The sequence below is a fragment of the Giraffa tippelskirchi genome, chromosome 1 (genome assembly GCF_054371585.1).
Source record: "Giraffa tippelskirchi isolate mGirTip1 chromosome 1, T2T-mGirTip1v1.2.pri, whole genome shotgun sequence".
In the NCBI taxonomy this organism is placed as follows: Eukaryota; Metazoa; Chordata; class Mammalia; order Artiodactyla; family Giraffidae; genus Giraffa; species Giraffa tippelskirchi.
Window position 1 is genome coordinate 216,954,030 of NC_137275.1, and position 18,113 is coordinate 216,972,142.

Sequence of the window (18,113 nt, forward strand, 5' to 3'; positions counted from 1 at the left end):
CTTGCAAACTGGCCCCTCCTTAGCTGGGTCTGAACTTTCACTGGGGGTGGGGAACATTACATCACATCCCCTTAGAAGAACCAAGAGACCTGTTTCTCAAGCCAGAAGCCCATGAAGGCATCTCATTCCCTGCCTCAGTTCCCGAACAGGAAAACACTGGCAAAGTCTGCTTATTTGGTCTTCAGAATGTATCCTGAACACATTCTGCTTCCTCTGCTCTCCACTGCCACCACCCTGGTCCAGGCCACTGCCATGGTTCCCTGGGGTCTGCAGCAGCCTCCCAACCAGGCTGTTTCTGGCTCGCCCCTCCATTTTTTTTCATGGCAGCAGAATGGGGGAAACTGGAACACATATAACACTGGTTAAGACCCTTCAGATGGCTTTTTATCAGATACAAAATAGAAACCAAGCTTCCTACGAAGTGTGGGATCTACCTTTCCAACCTCCAGTGCTGTCAGCCACCTTTTTCTTCCTCATCTGGTTCCCACAATGGGGTTCCTGCTGTCGCAGGAAGCTGCACACTCTGCCGTCATTCTCACAGTTTCTGACGTCCGCTTCCCTCTCCTCTTGGTAAAGGCCTTTCCTTCACCTCAATCTCAGGAAGGGCTTCTCAAGCGAGGCCCATCATCTATGATTCTGTCTCAGACCCTTTCTCTCCCTGGAAGCACTATTACGATCTGTAACTGCCTTGTCTATTTTCTCGTTGGCGTCTGTCACCCTGGTTCCCTTGTGTAGATTCCACGCAGAGACAAGCTGAAGTCCGTCCTGCTATATATCCCCAGGACCCGGTATTGTGCGTGGGCACAAAGCAGACCTTCTCAAGAAATATCTCTGCAATAAAGAGCCTTTTTCGGTGGTGCCATCGCCAACAGTCAGGAATTCTCTCTTTGCTTCTGAATTTCAATCCTTTAGCAGCGTTCCTGCTTGTTCATGAATTAGTTCTTTTCTGCTTGTTAACGAGTAATTCTTCTCCGGGTTTATGGCTCAGAGAACAACAGGAGACCTCAGGCAGCCTGGCAACCACTGGCCTATGTGGGGATCGCTTTCCAGTGGAATTGCAGCAAATGTCAACTCTAAACCCAGGGTGTCAATCTAGGCCTGTGTGCCGAGCTCTGCTGCCAGAGGCCTCCAGCTTTCCAGAGCTTCTTAGGGTCCAAGAATCAACTGCTCTCTCTCCCTTAATGTTCCAAGCCCTTCTCCCAGGCCCCACTGAGCTGACGCCATGAGTCCTGGTGGCTTTCCAGCTGAAGCGACCCCAGAGGAAGGAGCGGGATTGGCAGAGGTGAGCTTCAGGACTGACCCAGAGGAGGGACTGGGAAGCCTGGGAGAGCCAGTGAGGATGTGGCTGTGAGTGGGGAGATTTGGCAGGCTGGCAGAAACCCACCCAGGGCTTCTAGGCGCCTGCTAGCACATAAGCAGGAAGAGGGCAGGAATGCACAGTTCTAAAAGCATTGTTTACTTTGGTTTTCACTTCTCCAAGGCTCAGGAATAGAAAAGTTCTAGTTCTTGGATCTGGTACACTTTCTCCATCACTCCTTCAGCCATTGCAGTAGCTGAGGCGTGTAGTAGGTGATGATAACATCGGCACCTGTGTGGGGAGAAAAGCGGGCAGCAGGCAGGGCATCAGCTTGGGAAATACCTTCTGGGAGGTGAGGGCTGGGGTGGGAAGAAGGCTACTATGAAGAGGCACAGCCCAAGGGTGTCACCACCTAAGACTGAGTCCAGTTCTGGTCCGTCCTAGCTCTATACACTGTGTGACCTTGGGGAAGGCGTTTTCTCTTTCTGGGCCTCCGTGTGGCAATGTATAAAATTGCACAGTGGGGGAAATAGGCAAGCTGTGAGTTCCCCCGCCACGCCGTGTGCCTAACCAACGAAACCAGCTCTCATTTCTGAAATGACATGCATATGCCAATTACACGCAGCATCTCATTTAATCCCCTTGATGACCATGTACCATCTGTCTTATCCCCACTTTACAGACAGGGACACTGAAGTTAGAGGAATGACTTGCCCAAGGTCTCAAAATCAAGAAGTAACTGAGGGCTCTGTGTGCTTCATTGCTCACCTTCTGCCCTGCAGTTTCATGTCCCTTCCCCAGCCTGTCTGTTTAGATCACTGGCATTTCCAGACAGGCAACTCCAGGCTGTCCCCTAACTTTATTTCCCTGTTTGGGCAAGGTGCCTATTCAGTTCCCTGTGGCCCAGGTCAAAATCCCCCACTCCTGCTTGCTCACCTGCTCTGCGGAAGGCAGTCATGACCTCTAGTACGGCAGCCTTGAGATCAAATGCCCCGGCCTGGGCCCCGTGCCACAGCATGGCGAACTCTCCAGAAACGTGGTACACAGCCAAGGGGAGCTCAGGATGCTGTGGGGAAGCCGTGGGGACAGGCAGGTTGAAGTGGCAGGGGTGGTTGTGTCTCTGGGTGTCCCTTCCTCCCTGCCACAAGCCCTGAGTCATTGCTGCTGGCAGCCTGGCCCACTCTTGAGTTGTTCAAAGGCTCCTGCAAGCCCTGGCACAGAGGCCCACAGTGTTTCCCTGGCAGGGATGGGATACGGGAGGTGGGGGAGCATTCTAGTTCCTGAGCAGATTGTTTCCAACTCCGAGAGTCCCTCGATCAAAGTCCCAGAATCTGTGGACACACTCTCATCTCCCCAGTCCCCGCTCTGGCCCTTGTTCTTTATAATCTGTTGCCCAGAAAATCCCTTCCCCAAGGTCACATGGTACACAGAGCCGGGACTGACCTGATCTGGACTCAGTCTTAGGTGGTGACACCTTTGCTCTCACCTTGTTCTTTACCTCCCGTACGATGTCCAGGTAGGGCGTTCCTGGCTTCACCATCAGCAAGTCTGCTCCCTCCCGGACATCCCGGTCCTAAGAGGTGAGGCATGGTGTGGGCAGTGCCTGGGAGGCGAAGCGATGTGGGGGGAGGGTGGGTGGGGCTCGAGCTCTGGTCACTCACCACCGCGCGGAGGGCCAGGCCTCGTGCTCCGGGTGGCAGCTGGTAGCAGCGGCGATCTCCAAAAGCCGGGCTTGACTGAGCCGCCTCCCTGGGAAGCAGAGACACGAGGGTGGGCTCCAGCTTTGGGCTAACAGGTCAGGGATTCAACAGCAGACCCTTACCCATCCCTACTCACCGGAAAGGTCCATAGAAACAAGAAGCGAATTTGGCACTATAGCTCATCACTGATACCTACAGGGAGATAACAGGGGTCTCAGCTCAGCCAGCCCTTTCCACATGTCCCAGCGTGAAGTGACAAGGAGAGGAAGGACCCAGGTCCAAAGACGAGCCTGTGTCCTAGGCCCATTGGAGCTCTGGGCCTTGCTTTGTCCAAGTGAGGAGCAGACATAGGGGCAGGTCTGGCCCAGGCTCTCTCACCTCCACCCACCCCTCCCCTACCCTGTTGCCAAATCCATGTGCCATCAGAGCTTCCTTGATGGCCTCCACGCGTCCGTCCATCATGTCCGACGGGGCCACCACCTGACATCCTGAAGAGCAAAGGGTGGCCTTCAGAACTCTGGGATCCTCCATTACCCATCCTGCTGTCTCCACCCTGACCTGGGGGTGCTCATCCCTGCTGGGGAGTCAACTCACCTGCCTTGGCATAGGCCAGAGCCACCTCTGCCAGCCGCTGGCGGCTCTCCTCTGCTTGGAATGACCCGTTCTCACTCAGAAGCCCTGCAGGACAGACAGCTGGGTTTGGGGGAACAGCTCAGGCCTTGGCGCATCCCCAGTGCAGTGGGAGTACGGGTGGCAATGGGGCTGGTGGGAGGCGGGAGCTCACCACAGTGACCGTGGGAGGTATAGGGGCACAGGCACACGTCGCAGGCCACCAAGAGGCTGGGGAAATTCTTGCGCAACAGACGGATGGCCTCGATAGCCGGGGAGTCCTCGGAGTCGGCTGCGGAGCCCCGCTCATCCTAGTGGCAGGGGAAGGACAACGTGATGTGTCTGTTACATGAAGCCTTAGGGAGGCACGGTGGCCCACTATCAGAGCAGACCAGCCCACTCCTTCATCACCACCACCGCCCCTGGACCAGGAGGCCTGGGGAGGACTGTTCCCACTTTGTACAGGAGACCTGACTTGCCCATTCAGAGTTGCAGCCCTGCTTGGCTTCCTGATGCCACATGGCTGCTGTTTCCCGGGCAGGGGCTGTGTTCCTTCACTGGTGACCCCAGGCCACCCATCAGACAGATGAACGCACCCATCAGACAGATGGGCAAGCTGAGGCCTCATGTAGTAGAGCCCTGGGCCAGCACCAGGCTGGAACGAGGGTGTGGTCATTGTGGAACCTCAGCTTATCCACCCCTCCCCCCACTTCCTCTGACTCCTCCTCCAACTCATCACCTTGGGAACTCTGCTGGGGACACCGAAGATCAGGACGCAGCGCAGGCCCTCCTCCACCAGGGGTTTCAGCATCTCTTCCAACCGGTTCACACCGTACCTGTTTGCCAGGGCTGAAGTGAGGCAGGGCCCAGGCAAGGGTCCCCCCACCCCTCTGGTCTGTGCCTCTGTTAAGAGTCAAGTTGTGGACGGCATTAGGAGGGCTCAAGTTTCACAGTACAGGGTGGGGCAGGAATGCACCCATCAGACAGATGGGCAAACCGAGGCCCCATGTGGCAGAGCTGTGGGATTCAGCTTTGAAGATCCCTTCAAGGTTCTGTTACTGAGCTCCCATCTGAACTTCAACTCTTCTCTGCTGTGATGCCTTTGGTGATAGGCACTAGGCTGCCTCCTCTGTTGTGGAACAACTCTGCCCCCAAGAAAACCCTTCTGACCGGAAGTCAGCCTCTCCAGATCGTCTCCTTCCTGGGTCTGTATCAGCTTCCTGGCACCTCCACCTGTGAAATCGCTCCCTCTATCATAACCCTGCCCTCCCCACCCCAGTTCATACCTGGCCACTCCTGGGAGGCTGGCAATGGGCTGTTTGTCATCAGGAACGTCCCTGCAAGAGCCGGGGATGGGCTATGGATTGGTAGCTGTGGGAAGGGCCAGCGGTGGGGGGTTGACTGGGAGGGATGGTTGGGAAGCTGGGAAGGGATATGGAGGCGGAGGTGGTGGGAGGAGGATGGGATCCAGTGTCTGGTTCCCCTGCCTGGCCAAGCCCAGGGCCTGAAATAATAATGGAACAACAAGAATAACAGTGACAACAAGCAACTGTGCTAGAAGAACCGTACTCACAGGAAGGAGTCAAGCGGGTAAGAACTTGGACTCTGAGGTCAGAAGGTCCTTGGCTGCTAGCCCCAGTCACTTACTGCCTGGGTGACCTTGACCACATGATATCCTCTTTGATCCGTATCCTGGGTCAATTCACTCACTCATTCAACAAGTATATATACATATTGGGGATGCACTGCACAGCTTGTGGGCTCTTAGTTTTCCACCTGGGTAATGAACCTGGGCCCTCAGTAGCGAAAGCACGGAGTCCTAACTGTTGGACCTCCAGGGAATGCCCCATTCAACAAATATTTATTGAGCACTTATAAAGTCAATGGCACCCCACTCCAGTACTCTTGCCTGGAAAATCCCATGGGTGGAGGAGCCTGGTGGGCTACAGTCCATGGGGTCGCTAGGAGTCGGACACGACTGAGCGACTTCACTTTCACTTTTCCCTTTCATGCACTGGAGAAGGAAATGGCAACCCACTCCAGTATTCTTGCCTGGAGAATCCCAGGGACGGCGGAGCCTGGTGGGCTGCCGGCTATGGGGTCGCACAGAGTCGGACACGACTGAAGCGACTTAGCAGCAGTAGCAGTAGCAGTAGCAGTAGCAGTATTATGTGTCAGGTACTGTTTATGGGGCTGGTGATCCAACAGTGAACAAAACAGACAAAAATTCCTGCCCTTGTGGAGATGACATTCTAAGGGATCATACTAAGGGATCATTCTAAGGGATCATATCTGTATTTTTCTCATCTGAATACTGTCAGGGTAGAATGAGGTAATATATATAGGTGCTTAGCATAGTAGTACCCAGGGTACACCAAGCCCTCAATAAGAGTCAGATGCTATCATGAATGATCATGACTGCCACCTTTTACATGTGGAACCTACAGAAGATCTCAACTTCTGTCTTATGGCACAAACTCAGGATGACAGGCAAGGGTTATTTTTATTTTCCAACAAGGAGGACTGTATTCTTTTCAAGGTTTGTTTTTTTTCAAAGATGGTTGTCCTAAACCCATAGGTCACTTCCAATACCTTGAGCTCCAAACTGACAGTTCACTTTACCCCTCACAACACAGACACCTGCTCTGTTCACACACACACACATTCACACACACACACACACACACACACACACACACACACACACACACACACACACCCCACCCCCTGTAGATCAGAGACCTGGCTCACTGGGGGACTCACGTGACAAAGATGGGGTAGATGAGGTTGGAGGCGCTGAGGCTGGTGGTGGCTGTCTGCCAGTTCCGGAGCAGTGGGTGGAAGTAGCCGCTGTGCAGAACTGACTGAGGATGCATGGTGGGCACGGAGGGCACAGGACAGTCAGCTGGTCGGAATGGAGGTCTCCCAGGGGGTCTGCTGTGTGCTCAGCTCTGGGGGCAACGGGAGGCACATGAGACATGGTCCTTGGTACCAGGAGGTGGTCACATTCCCTCAGGCTCTAACCCAGTGCTACTGGGGTTCATCAGTCCCTGCCAGTCTGCATCAAGATAAGGAGACCCATGATAGTAGGCCTTCAGAAACTTCCAGAGCAAGCTGAATCTAATAACATAAAATCTGGATTTGTATTTTACGTGGTCTCTCTTTAAAAACAAAAAACAAAAAACATGTCTCTAATAATTTATTTTCATTGTACTTGAGTCTGGGATGGACCGGACATTAATTACTATGAGAATCGTTGATCCAGCCACCACTTCAGCTCTGCCTATTCCCTGAATGACATCCATGGGCCTGGCAGGAATTTTAGAAAAGTACAGATAAGCAGAAAGAGAAAAATGTCCTGTAGTTCTGCCTCTAGGGAAAAGCACTGCTAACCTCTTGACACATGGACTTCTTATCAGGTGGGACACACTGAAACAGGATTAAATGGCACAATGTCCGACAGACAAACACCCCTGGGAGTGGCCACGGATGTTGTCCTTTCCAGCCAGACAGCCTCATGTTGCTCCCCAAGCACCTGCCACTCTTGGCCACCTTCTGGTTCACCTTCTTTGCCTAGGAGGCTGTGCTCCTCTTTCCATAACTCCCCCACTCCCAAATCCAACCAGGCTCTTCACGAGGCAGTCCCTCCTTCCCTGTCCCTGTGCACCATCTCCTCTCGCCCAGATCAGTCTCTCTTATATAACAGCTCTCTGTGGACCTATCTTATCTCCTTCCCAGTAGGCAGAGCTTCTGCAGGGCAGGGTCCACACTTAGTTCATTTTTGCCTCCCCCACAGCACTCTGCCACACAGTAAATATTTAATCACATGAAGTACAAAGACAACGTGCCGTCAATGCCAAATAAGACAGGAGAAAGCTGCGGCATTAACATGTGTTTCTTGAGCATCTACCACATGCCAGGCCACGGTGGGCTCTCGTACACGTGGTTTCTCATCCAACTGGCACTGCTGTAGTGGCAAGTTGGGCTGACTGAGTGCATCTCGGAGAGGCCGAGCCCACTGTGAACAGGCGAGGACTTTTCCAATGTGAGTTAGGACATCAGAAGCTTGTTGGAAGAAGACAGGACTTGAAGTTGGTTTTCCAGGATGAGTGGGTTCAGCTTGGTAGAGGGAAATGGGAGAACGTTCCCTCCGGAAGGGAAGGAAGGGGCCGGGGTGGGGCGGGGGCAGGAGGACGGGGTGTGGATGGCTGGGAGAGGCAATTGAGGATGTATGTTAGGAGGAGAGGAGCCGGGGGTGGGTAGGGGGCGGCCAGGATGAGGTCAGGGAAGATTTCTGAGCTGTGGGTGGGGGGGGCTTGGCCAGAGCCTGGCTTTAGGGAGATCATTCTTGCAGCCTTAGTGGAGCCAACTAGGAGTAGAGGAGGACACAGGCTGTGGGGCTAAAGGGGCGGGAAGGAAGGGCCATCCTAAGGCGGCCAAGAGGCAGTCTCTTTGGGCAGATGCTCTAGCTTGCTTGACCTGGAGGACAGCGGAGCCAGTGACAGGCAGGAAGAGGGCTGTGGGAAGCTGAGCTCGGAGAGAGAGGAGGTGGAGAGCTCTGTTTTAGACACTTCCTTTTGGAAGTGCTTAACAGCCAGCGAGGGGGGAAAACAAAGAGCCACCAATATCTCCTTGTATGAATGGGACCTAGAGGCCCAGAGAGGGGCAGGGACTTACCCAAAGCTGCACAGACTCCGGGCCTGTTGTGGGAGGGGGGTCCTTCAGTACACTGATGATGCCTTCCCCTCTCTCTGCCCCCTAGTTCTCCCAGGCCCCCTTGGCTTCCTCCCAGCTAGCTCAGGGGCCGGCTTTGTCTGATCCTCCTCCTTGGCGGGGTTGGGGTTATCGGGAGCCACACAGGTTCCACTTCACCACCACACCCCTGGGGCCAGCCACATCATCTGACCAGGGCAAGCCAGGCCTCTCCAAAGATGGCCCAACCCCCATATGAGCAACCGTTCAGAAGATACAAAGTCCTGAGTGCCCATTCTGTGCAAGATTTTGCTCTCAGGTCTGCCAAGGATTAGCCCAGCTCAGAGAGGTTAATTCTCTTGCTCAAGACCACACAGCTAGTTAGTGACTGAGCCAGAATGTGAGCGAATTTGTTGTGAGTTTGTTGCAGACAATGACTACAGGGTTTAGCCTACTATACCCCATACTACTGATAAACACTTGATTCAGCAGAAGTCTCTCTGCCTATACTATCTCTGCCTCGAGGATGCAGAGGTGCAGGATATCAGAGGAAAAAATACTGAGGGTGTGTCATGTGCTGGGCACTGCACTAGATACTTTATACACATATATTATCTCATGTAATTGCAGAGAACTGTCCTAACTTTTGGTGCTAAGAAGATGGAGGCTCAGAGAGGTGAAGTGACTTGCTCAACGTCATTCACATCACATTCTGAAGCTAGGTTCTAACTTACTTTCTAGAGAACAACCTTTATGGCAGCCAGCCCCAGGCTTCTGGAATTCAAGGCTGCATTCCACTGGTCTCAACTCTGCATCTACTTTAGAAGGCTGCTGAAGGAACAAATGCCTTCAGAAGCAACACGGCGGGGCTGCCTAGGGCTGTGCAGTCCCAATTTACCCAGAGGAGACGGGGGGTTTTAGGGGTGGCGGGCAAGGGAGGAGGGTGAGAGTGGTAAGGGGCAGGCCTTACTAGGGCAGTTCCACTTTTACCTGTTTTTTTTTGTTTGTTTTTTAATTTTAGGTTTCAGAGAAAGATTTGAGAAATGGGTATTAGTGCTGAAAACATTAAAAGAGTTGAAATCACCAATCCTGTTTCATCTCTCACATTCTGCTGCGGAAGCAGGGTGCAGAAAGCGACAGGAGTTGTTTGACACCCACGGCAAGTCATGTACAGCTCTGAGCTTGACCTGGCTTCCACTCAAGTGCCCTGTTACCTGCCCCACGCAGTCATCCTGTTACATACAAGCTTAAAAAATATTTATGCAGCAGAACAACACCCCTCTGAGCATCAGAGCCAAATCCAGATGGAAGTTTTGCTTTCCCAAAAGACCCTCAAAGACTGGAAGATTTGTCACAAACCTGGGAGAGGCCCTTCTCCTAAATTAAGAGAACCTGTAAGCCAGAGCTCAAATCCTGTGACACCACACCAAAAACAAAGGCAAGTCACCATGGGATTCAGAACACAGTAGCTTAACTGGCAGGCTGTAGCAAGTGGTGCAGAAAGAACAACGTTTCAGGGTCAAACAGTCCCAGGTCTTGTCTGTGTGTGACTCCGGGCAAGGTTGCAGAATCTTCATTTCGCGATCTATCAAATGGGAACGATACTATCTAACTCGCAAAGCTGCAGAGAAGATCAGAGATAGTGAAGAGGTATGTGCCTGGCACAAGGAGCCACACGGTAAACTCACAGCTGCTGATACTTTTACTATCATCAGGAGCAGAAGTGAGCTGACTAGACCTCCAGGAGGGTCCTCACAGCTGTGCCCTCTGCACCCAGAAGGGAGAACATTCCCTCAAACCTGGGATGGGCCACAGGGTCTTCCAGGATATCTGAAGTGGGGGTTCCTGCCTTCTAGCAGTTTATATGGTAGAGGAGAAACCATCACCATACAGATGCTTCAGTAGAGGGGTGGACCTGGGCTATGGGTGGGACCTGTCTCTCTAGGAATCAAGAATGGGTGGCTTCATGGAAGAGGGGACACTGAGGCATAAGTAAATTTCAGACTGATTGTGAAAGTATCTCCTTCCTTGGAAGGTAACCTCCCCAACCTGGGAGTAACCTAAGTTGGACCCTAGAGAACCACGACCAGGAGGAGCTGAGAAGAGCTGCTGGGTCTGACGCACCCATGTTGTGTTCCTCTGAGGATTCCAGAGGCTATGGTCTTGGCACAAAGGGTTGCAAGCTGCTGCCAGGGAAGGCTGGCTCTGCCACTAGCAGGGGAGGAGACGGTCAGAAGAGCCAGCTAGGTAAAAGGTGCTCAGGGCTGAGAAATCCAAAGCCCCAGAAGGGCCCAGTTGATAGGCAGTTCTGAAAAGGATCTGACTGGCTGCCTGTTTATTCAACCTGCATTTCCTGAATATCTATTAAGGCCAGTCCCAGGACTTGGAATGGGGATTAAAGAGAAGGAGACCCAAGCCTTGAATTGACTTTGAAGAGCCCAGTCTCATCTGGGCTTAGCTATTTGGAGCTAAAAGGCAAATCTGCCAGTTCCAAACTCCTAGAACATACTGGTTAAGAGGGTTCCTTAAAGCGTGTTGATTACATCATTGAAATAATGGTAATCTGGGCTGACATTGGTCCAAGATTGTACAGAGGGTGAAGGGGGCTAGAAGCCAGGTCTCCAGCAGAGAATTCCTCAGTGTCCACCATTACCCCTGGATACTTAAGTACAGATTTCAAAGCTGCCTATCAGCAGAGGTGGGCTCCTGGAGAGCTCCGCGAGAAGGCGATAGGGGAGGGAAGAGGCAGAACAGTGACTCTGAACCTGGCTGAAGCTGGTAGCACGACGGTTAAGCGTGTGGGTTTTGGAGTCTGTGGATACGGGTTCAAATTCTGATTCTGTCACTTTTCAGCTGTAAGACCTCTGTTTCCTCACCTGGTAAATAAGGACTTGAACCGACCTCAATAGACTGTTATAAGATGGAATGGGCCAACGCTGAAAACGTACACGCAATCCTAGCACCTGGCACTGGTCTGTCATTGTTTGCACCGCCCTCCCGCATCCTGCGAGGCACCTCGGGCTCTGAACTGAAGGAGAGAGCCCCGGAAAGGACCCCAGAGGAGAGTCGGAGCCCAGACCCGGGTCTCTAAGGGCAATGGCCACACAGAGACCACCACCCCCAACCCCGCTGCAGCTGAACCATCTACTTCTAAGAGCCCCAGATAGGGGTCGCACAGTGACTCCGTCCCTGGCTGCACAGCCAGCGCTTGTGGCGTACAGCACAACCCGGGTCTGGGGACACTAGACTTTGGTGCCACAGCCTCCGCCTCCAAGTCCGCCATTTCCCCGAGGCCGGACTCTACTCACCTGGCTCCTTAGACTCTACTCACCTGGCTCCCTAAGGAATCCGAGACACCGCTCCCGCCACCACGGTTGCGCGCTTTAGTCTCCCGGAGCCCACGTGGGGGCGGGGCGGCGCTTTCGGAAGCAGCACTCCCCACCCCCGCAGCCCGCCCCCGACGGCGCGCAGACCACGCCCCCACGGGCATTTTGCCTGAGGGCTGGTAGGCTCCGGCCGCGGCCCCTCCCACACGTCGGCAGGCCTGGCCAATCGGGTGTGCCGAAGGGTTGGCGGGCCCACCCCTCCCTTAGCTGAGATTCGCGCATGTGCAGGGAAAGGCCCTAGAGAGCCCACTTGGGGGCCAAGGGCGGTGTTGTTCTGTTCTGCTTGTGGACTGGCTTCGAAGATGGTTTTGTTTAAAGCCCCTCTCATCCCAGCCTAGCGTATACTTGGCGCTGGTTGCTTGTTGAAAGAATAATTAGATGTCTAGGACATTAAAACAACACCATCGTGCCTAACACAATAACTAAGTCCACTTTTGCGGACTGAGCATTTCAAAGTTGTTGAGTTCAGCAGCAGGCTGCCCTCCAAGTTTTCAGAGAAAAGTTATTCCAGCGTAATTTTTCAGGGCTTACTCTGTGCCATCGTTTGGGAGATGTGATGTGAAAGACATGGGCAGTTTGGAAAAGCTTCAAGTCTGATAGGAGAATCAGACCTGTCTATCATGGGTACAATGAGAGATTTGACCAAAAGTCTGAGGGTAAGTGGGCAAGGTGCAGCAGAGTATATGCAAGGGCAGGAGGGATCTGGTGAGTCTTATGGGGCTTGGGTGAACTGGTAGCATCGGATGAGTGAAGTAAGGGCCGGGATCAATACCATAGCAAAGGAATTCCTTTGTAAAAGTGAGACAGGGATTATTGACCAGTTGACTTTGAACTGTGAAGGATGCCAGTGGGATGTATTACACTTATTCTCAGGTTTTATTCCAAAATCTGTACTCCAAACCTATTTTATACCTCTTTATATTCCAAGGCTAAGAGACAGAGAGGCTTAAAGCTGGGAAAATATGACACTGCTTAGTTCCTAGCTACTAGAGTTCTGCTGCTGCTGCTGCTGCTAAGTCGCTTCGGTCGCGTCCGACTCTGTGCGACCTCATAGACGGTAGCCCACCAGGCTCCCCCATCCCTGGGATTCTGGTCTGTGTTCAAATAAGGAAGGTGGTGGAAAGAAAGTAATGTTTTTTGTTCTTTAAAGAGTCCAGGGACATTACCATAAGTTTTACATTCACTTATCTATGTTTGATGACAACTATGTTACTACCTTCATTTTATAGATTGGGAAAACAATTGCCAGGAGATTAATTTGCCCCATGTCACCACTAGGATTTCTCTTCAATACATGTTTACCATACTCCTTCAACTCAGAGGTGTGTTCAATCTCTCAGTTGTGTCTGACCCTTTGCAGCCCCGTGGACTATAGCCTGCCTGTCTCCTCTGTCCATGGGATTTTCCAGGCAAGAGTACTGGAGTTGGTTGCCATTTTCTATTCTATGGGATCTTCTCGATCCAGGGATCGAACCCGAGTCTCTTGCATTGGCAGGAGGATTCTTTACCACTAGCACCACCTGGGAAGCCCCCCTCATAGAGGTAATCACAGGGTGGAAATTTTAATCTATTTTTCCCATGTCTTTTTGGCCATGCCATGCCGTATTCAGGATCTTAGTGCTGTTTGGTATAATCTACTTTTTCCACGTCTCATGCGAGATCTTATTTCCCCCACCAGAGATGAAACCTGTGCTCCCTGATTTGGGAGTTCAGTCTTAACCACTGGTCCACCAGGGAAGCCCCTCTATCTCTTATTCTTGGCTGACAGACCTGTTTCCACTTCCTGAAGCCTTTAAAATATAATTCTACCTTAATCTGTTACTGTTAACCATAAAAAGTACTGTGAATGCAACAATATAAATCTTAAATATAATGTTGAACAAAAGGAGTCAGACACAAGAGAACATATTGCATGATTTCGTTTATATGAAGTAGAACCCAGGCAAAATGAATCTGTGCTGGGAGTCAGGATCACAACTACTACTGGGTAGATAGGGAATAGTGAGAAGGGAAATCAAAGACTTTTTTAGGGTGCTGGTCATGTTGTTTATTGATCTCAGTGTGTTTCATGAATGTGTTGTGAAATTTTATAAAACTCTACTCTTATTTGTACTTTTAGTATGTATACTGTACTTACTAAATAAAAATAAAAACAAACAAAACCAAGCCCCAGTAAACTATTTTGAGTGCCTCCCAGGTAGGTACACATGAAATTTATGTTAGAAATCAATATTACCTAAATAAAAAAAATTAAATTATATAATTAGAAATGAATATATTAACATAAATGAGCAAACTGAAACTTGAAATTTATTTCAAATTCTTCTGCTCCAAAAACAATCAAATACTTGACAGTGCCTCTGATGTCTATCAGAAGCCACAGGGATTAGTCTTTAATTTCATCACAGAGTACAAATGTTATGCTGTATATGTATCCAGATTTTACATTTTTCTTAGTCTGCTAGTATGAAAGAAAACTAATTATCTTAGACAAGATTATCAGTTTCATTGATTTTTTTTTTTTAGGTTTTCATTATTTATTTATAACAGATATTCCATGTCCCGGATCGTCTATAGTCAGAAGTTCTTTGAGATGATGTCATTGGCCTTGGCCAGCTGGAGAATGGAGTCATCTGACTCACCCATCCTGTGAATGGCCCCGCAGATAGCAGAGTTTTTAAACTGGCAGTTTAACCTGCCTGTCACCTTGTCAACCTTAGCCACGTTCATCTGGATGGACGCATGGTCCTTGGTGCCAATGATATGGTTCCACAGCACATACAGATCCACGAACTTTCAGGCATTGTTCTGCATGTTGAGCAAGCGTCTTGGGCCCTGAGCTGTCCCCCTTGCCCGTCCACCAGCCCACCTAGTTGCACTGATCCTTTCAAAGAATCTCAGTGCTTCTTACAAAATGGTTTCTTTCCAATTCAGAATCTGTTCTGTTAATTCAAAGGGAAATGAACGTGTGTACAAAAGAGAAAAAGATAAAAACAAGGTCTTATTGTGTATATGCCATTGTGTTAAGAATCTTGTGTTAAAATTCTCCTTGCAAGATAGGTATTATACTGCCAATTTAGAGATGAAAAAACTGCACTTTAGTGTATTAAAAAAAAAAAAAAAACTTGTACAGTAACCAACTATGAAGGACTCGTGTTTACTGTTTTCCCAAAGATGTAATACTGTCACATTATAGCTAACTGTTAGAGATGTATCATTAATATAAATTGCAAGGGAGAAATAATAAATATATATTGAATAACTTTGTCTTTCATACAAATACCAATGTGAGAGCAGGATAAAAAAAAAGGGATGTTTCTGCTGTGGAGAAGGAAAAGCCACTGGGGTTGTGTTTGTATGAAAAATGCTTTGAAACAGCTATATAGATCAGAGGTAATATGGTGTTACAGTTGAAATCATGGAGGTAACAGCAGTGTTCCTTCATAGAGTTTAAGAGTTAATACTTGATAGCAGTTTGAACACTGCCAGACACATAGCAGGGATTCAATAAATGTTTGCATCTAGTATGTATAGGGTGCCCAGCAGAGCCATGGAAAGCTCTCTGTGGTTGAAGAGCAGCACCCTTACCTGTTAACAGCCAACATCTGCTGGTGGTCCAAGGTGATGCAAGAGCCCATATTTACAAGGGTCTGGCCCAGTTCACACAAGAACTGTATAGAACATGATCCATGGTCCTCAGCCAAAGCACACTTGTATCAACAAGAAGGATGATAGAGGAGTCATCACTTTTAACAATAATGTTTTTTATTATACAAAGCATTATAATTGTCTCAATATTTTTCACTCAATTATCAACAAACTTTCCACTGTATTCATTTAACAAATCAACAGTGTCAAACTACACTTCACTACCTTTCAACCTCCAAGCACTCAACTTAAAGAAACCAACAAAAAAGTGCTTGGAGCACCAAATGGAAAGAGAAGACAACCTGGAAAGGTCAACAGAGATACTTAGAAGCAGTTAAAGGGGATGGGTTAGGGGAGGAATTAAATTCCTGAGCACCATCAGATTTCCCTCATGGGTCAAAGAGGTTTACAAAATCAGTTTAAGACATGAGATTAGAACTAGGGAATCAGAGGAACCCATACTCTGGGATATTGCAGGTCATCCAAGTTCCTGGGTTGGCAGAAGTAAAAGAGGGACAGAGAAACTGGGAATGGGGAGCAGAGGAGAGGCAGGACAGAGACAGGTGGTGAGAAGCACAGAGGGACGAAGTTGTGCCTAGAAGAAATAAAGTTTGGAACTTGTCATGAATTGGAAAAATGAAAAGCCATAGTCACAAATCTGGAAGATGGACTAACTATGGGACACAAAAACCCGGAATTTTATACCTTTCAGGAGGTGATGACAAATCCTGAAGCTGTACAGTGGCAGGCAGTGAGGTGTATTTACGACTAAACCATCTGTTTTATAAGAGTAAGACATTGGCAACCTTGCTTAACTAATTCAACTCTGTGGATTTAAAAACAATACGTGCCTAGAAGGTAGCCTCCCAAGCAGGTTACAGGCCTACAGGCAATATAGAAGGGCTCTAAGCCAAGTGGGTCTGTAGAAAACAAAATTCAATTAATGTTACTGTCAAGTGAAGACACAGCAGATTTCGTTGTTCTCTTCAACCTTTTTAGTAGCTTCCTAAAGCTAAGCCATTCTGATCACTTGAAATAAGCTAGTATTGCCAAATACTGTATAATCAAATAGGTTGACTGTGATCAAACTCCAATTTTTCCTGAGCCTTAACTGCCTCTGTGATCTGGAACACAGCCGGCAGCATGGAAGTTATTATTACTTTTTTGGGGGGCAGGGAGGGAACTGGTGATCAACAATTGCCTAACTATATGTGTATGTAAACAAAAGAGATCAAACTGACCAATTAAATTAGCCATTCAGAACCCCTCTTGCCAAAAAGTTATAACCTTGAGACTGATTAAGCAAAACAGGATTCTGCTACTCAGATGCTCTGAGTCTGGGAAGCACTGGCTTTGATGATAATCCTGACAATCATTCAGTTTTTATTTCAATCTTCTCAGGCTCTTCTGCCTAAGACTACTCTGCCAGCCGGAAAAAGCTTCACACAAACGTGTACCAGGTTTTCCTGGGGTTCCTTCCAAGGGGCGTCTCCCCATCGTCTTCAGTTGTCCACTTCCTCCTCTTCATTCTGTTCTTCTTCCTCCAGCCTTTCCTCATCTTCATCATTGTCCTCATCCCTGCTCTTGTCCTGCTCTTCCGAATCTGTTTTTTTGTCTTTGTCCTTCTTCTTTTGCTCTGAAGCTTCCTTCTTGCCTTTCTGCTCCCTCCTATAAGCTGTAAGGATAAAGAGGAGGTTAGGAAGCAAGGCTGAACCAGACAAGACAGCAGCAGCTAACTCAACTGGGTAACCGGAAAAAATGAGGTACAAAAGGAAAAATAATCTGCCCAGCATCACCAAACAGATAATGAGGTGGTACCTGCCATTTGAGTCGCATCCAATTCTTGCTACTGGGCTTTTAAAAGAGACTCAAGTTGATCAACTCTGAGGGCCAGGTTGAGCAGGTCATTTAGGATGAACATCTACTTGGATGTTCAAGAAGACGAAAGAGCAGTTACCTTCCAGAGCTTCTTTTAACGGGGTAACGAACCGCTGAAACTCCATCTCCTCCATGGCGGACAGCACATCGCTGGCATTCAGTGTCTTGCGTTTCCCTTTCATCGCAAAGTTGTTGGCACTGAAAGAAGAAAGATTAAGGGCTGTCAGATGCCCTCTTGCCGCGTATGGTGTGGGTGGGAAAAGAAGCACCCAAAGGTGGAATGGGAAAGCCTGCGTCTTAGGTGCCTGCGTGGTTATTTGTGACACGGTAAGTCCCACCCTTCCCTATACAAAAGGGTTAAAGTAATTGTCTTATTTTGTTTCAGAGATTTCAAGATCTAAAACGAGGGCTCGGAACCTCGCTCCACTGAGGTAGAACATAATTATTGGGGTTTGCGGGGTCCAGGTTACGAACTCCAAACCAGGGGGATCTCTTGACGCCTCCCTTAGGCTTTAGCCCAACTAAGCTTCGGCTAAGTCCGCCCACCTTACCAGGATGTGGCGTACAGCACGAAGACGCTGGCGGCGCGGGAGATGGCGCTCCGGGCCTCCTTGGAGATGTTGACACCGTCCGGGAGCTGTGAGAAAAGCGAGGGTGAGCAAAGCTACCGGCCCAGCACCTGTTTCCCCCTGCCCGCTTGTCCGTCCCTGGTCCGGCCGCCAGCTGGAGCTGCTTACCGCCTCCTTGATGATTCTGGTAATGACGGCATTGGGCAGGTTTAGGTCCTCGGGCCTCTCCGCCATGGTCGCGGCCGGGGACCGTACCTGAGACCTCCTCTTAAGGCCGCTACGGCGTCCGGACTTCCCGCGTCGCCACGGTCTGACCCAGCGAGGCTTCCGTCCC

General features: G+C 49.9%; 2 protein-coding genes and 1 pseudogene across 5 annotated transcripts; all 3 read right to left on the reverse strand.

Annotated features, from left to right (window-relative positions):
• Positions 1-1,435: 1,435 nt before the first annotated feature.
• ALAD (aminolevulinate dehydratase) lies at positions 1,436-11,698 on the reverse strand. Of its 4 annotated transcripts, none has more exons than XM_081527831.1 (12): positions 11,630-11,698; positions 6,370-6,557; positions 4,893-4,943; positions 4,346-4,442; positions 3,782-3,917; positions 3,592-3,675; positions 3,397-3,485; positions 3,134-3,189; positions 2,959-3,046; positions 2,784-2,870; positions 2,234-2,363; positions 1,436-1,588 (listed from the first exon to the last, which is right to left on the reverse strand). In XM_081527831.1, the coding sequence occupies exons 2-12, from the start codon at positions 6,480-6,482 to the stop codon at positions 1,530-1,532; spliced, it is 990 nt and encodes a 329-aa protein (XP_081383957.1). In that variant the 5' UTR covers positions 6,483-6,557; positions 11,630-11,698; the 3' UTR covers positions 1,436-1,529. The 4 variants fall into 4 exon arrangements, with proteins under 4 accessions (XP_081383957.1, XP_081383978.1, XP_081383949.1 ...); XM_081527852.1 differs by having other exon boundaries at positions 4,893-5,110; XM_081527823.1 differs by lacking the exon at positions 11,630-11,698 and adding an exon at positions 10,266-10,288 and having other exon boundaries at positions 6,370-6,486.
• Positions 11,699-14,196: 2,498 nt separating this feature from the next.
• LOC145520737 (small ribosomal subunit protein eS21 pseudogene) lies at positions 14,197-14,498 on the reverse strand (annotated as a pseudogene).
• Positions 14,499-15,431: 933 nt separating this feature from the next.
• Positions 15,432-18,096, reverse strand: POLE3 (DNA polymerase epsilon 3, accessory subunit). Its single transcript, XM_081528127.1, has 4 exons — positions 17,948-18,096; positions 17,762-17,847; positions 17,290-17,408; positions 15,432-17,007 (listed from the first exon to the last, which is right to left on the reverse strand). The coding sequence occupies exons 1-4, from the start codon at positions 18,011-18,013 to the stop codon at positions 16,835-16,837; spliced, it is 444 nt and encodes a 147-aa protein (XP_081384253.1). The 5' UTR covers positions 18,014-18,096; the 3' UTR covers positions 15,432-16,834.
• Positions 18,097-18,113: the final 17 nt, after the last annotated feature.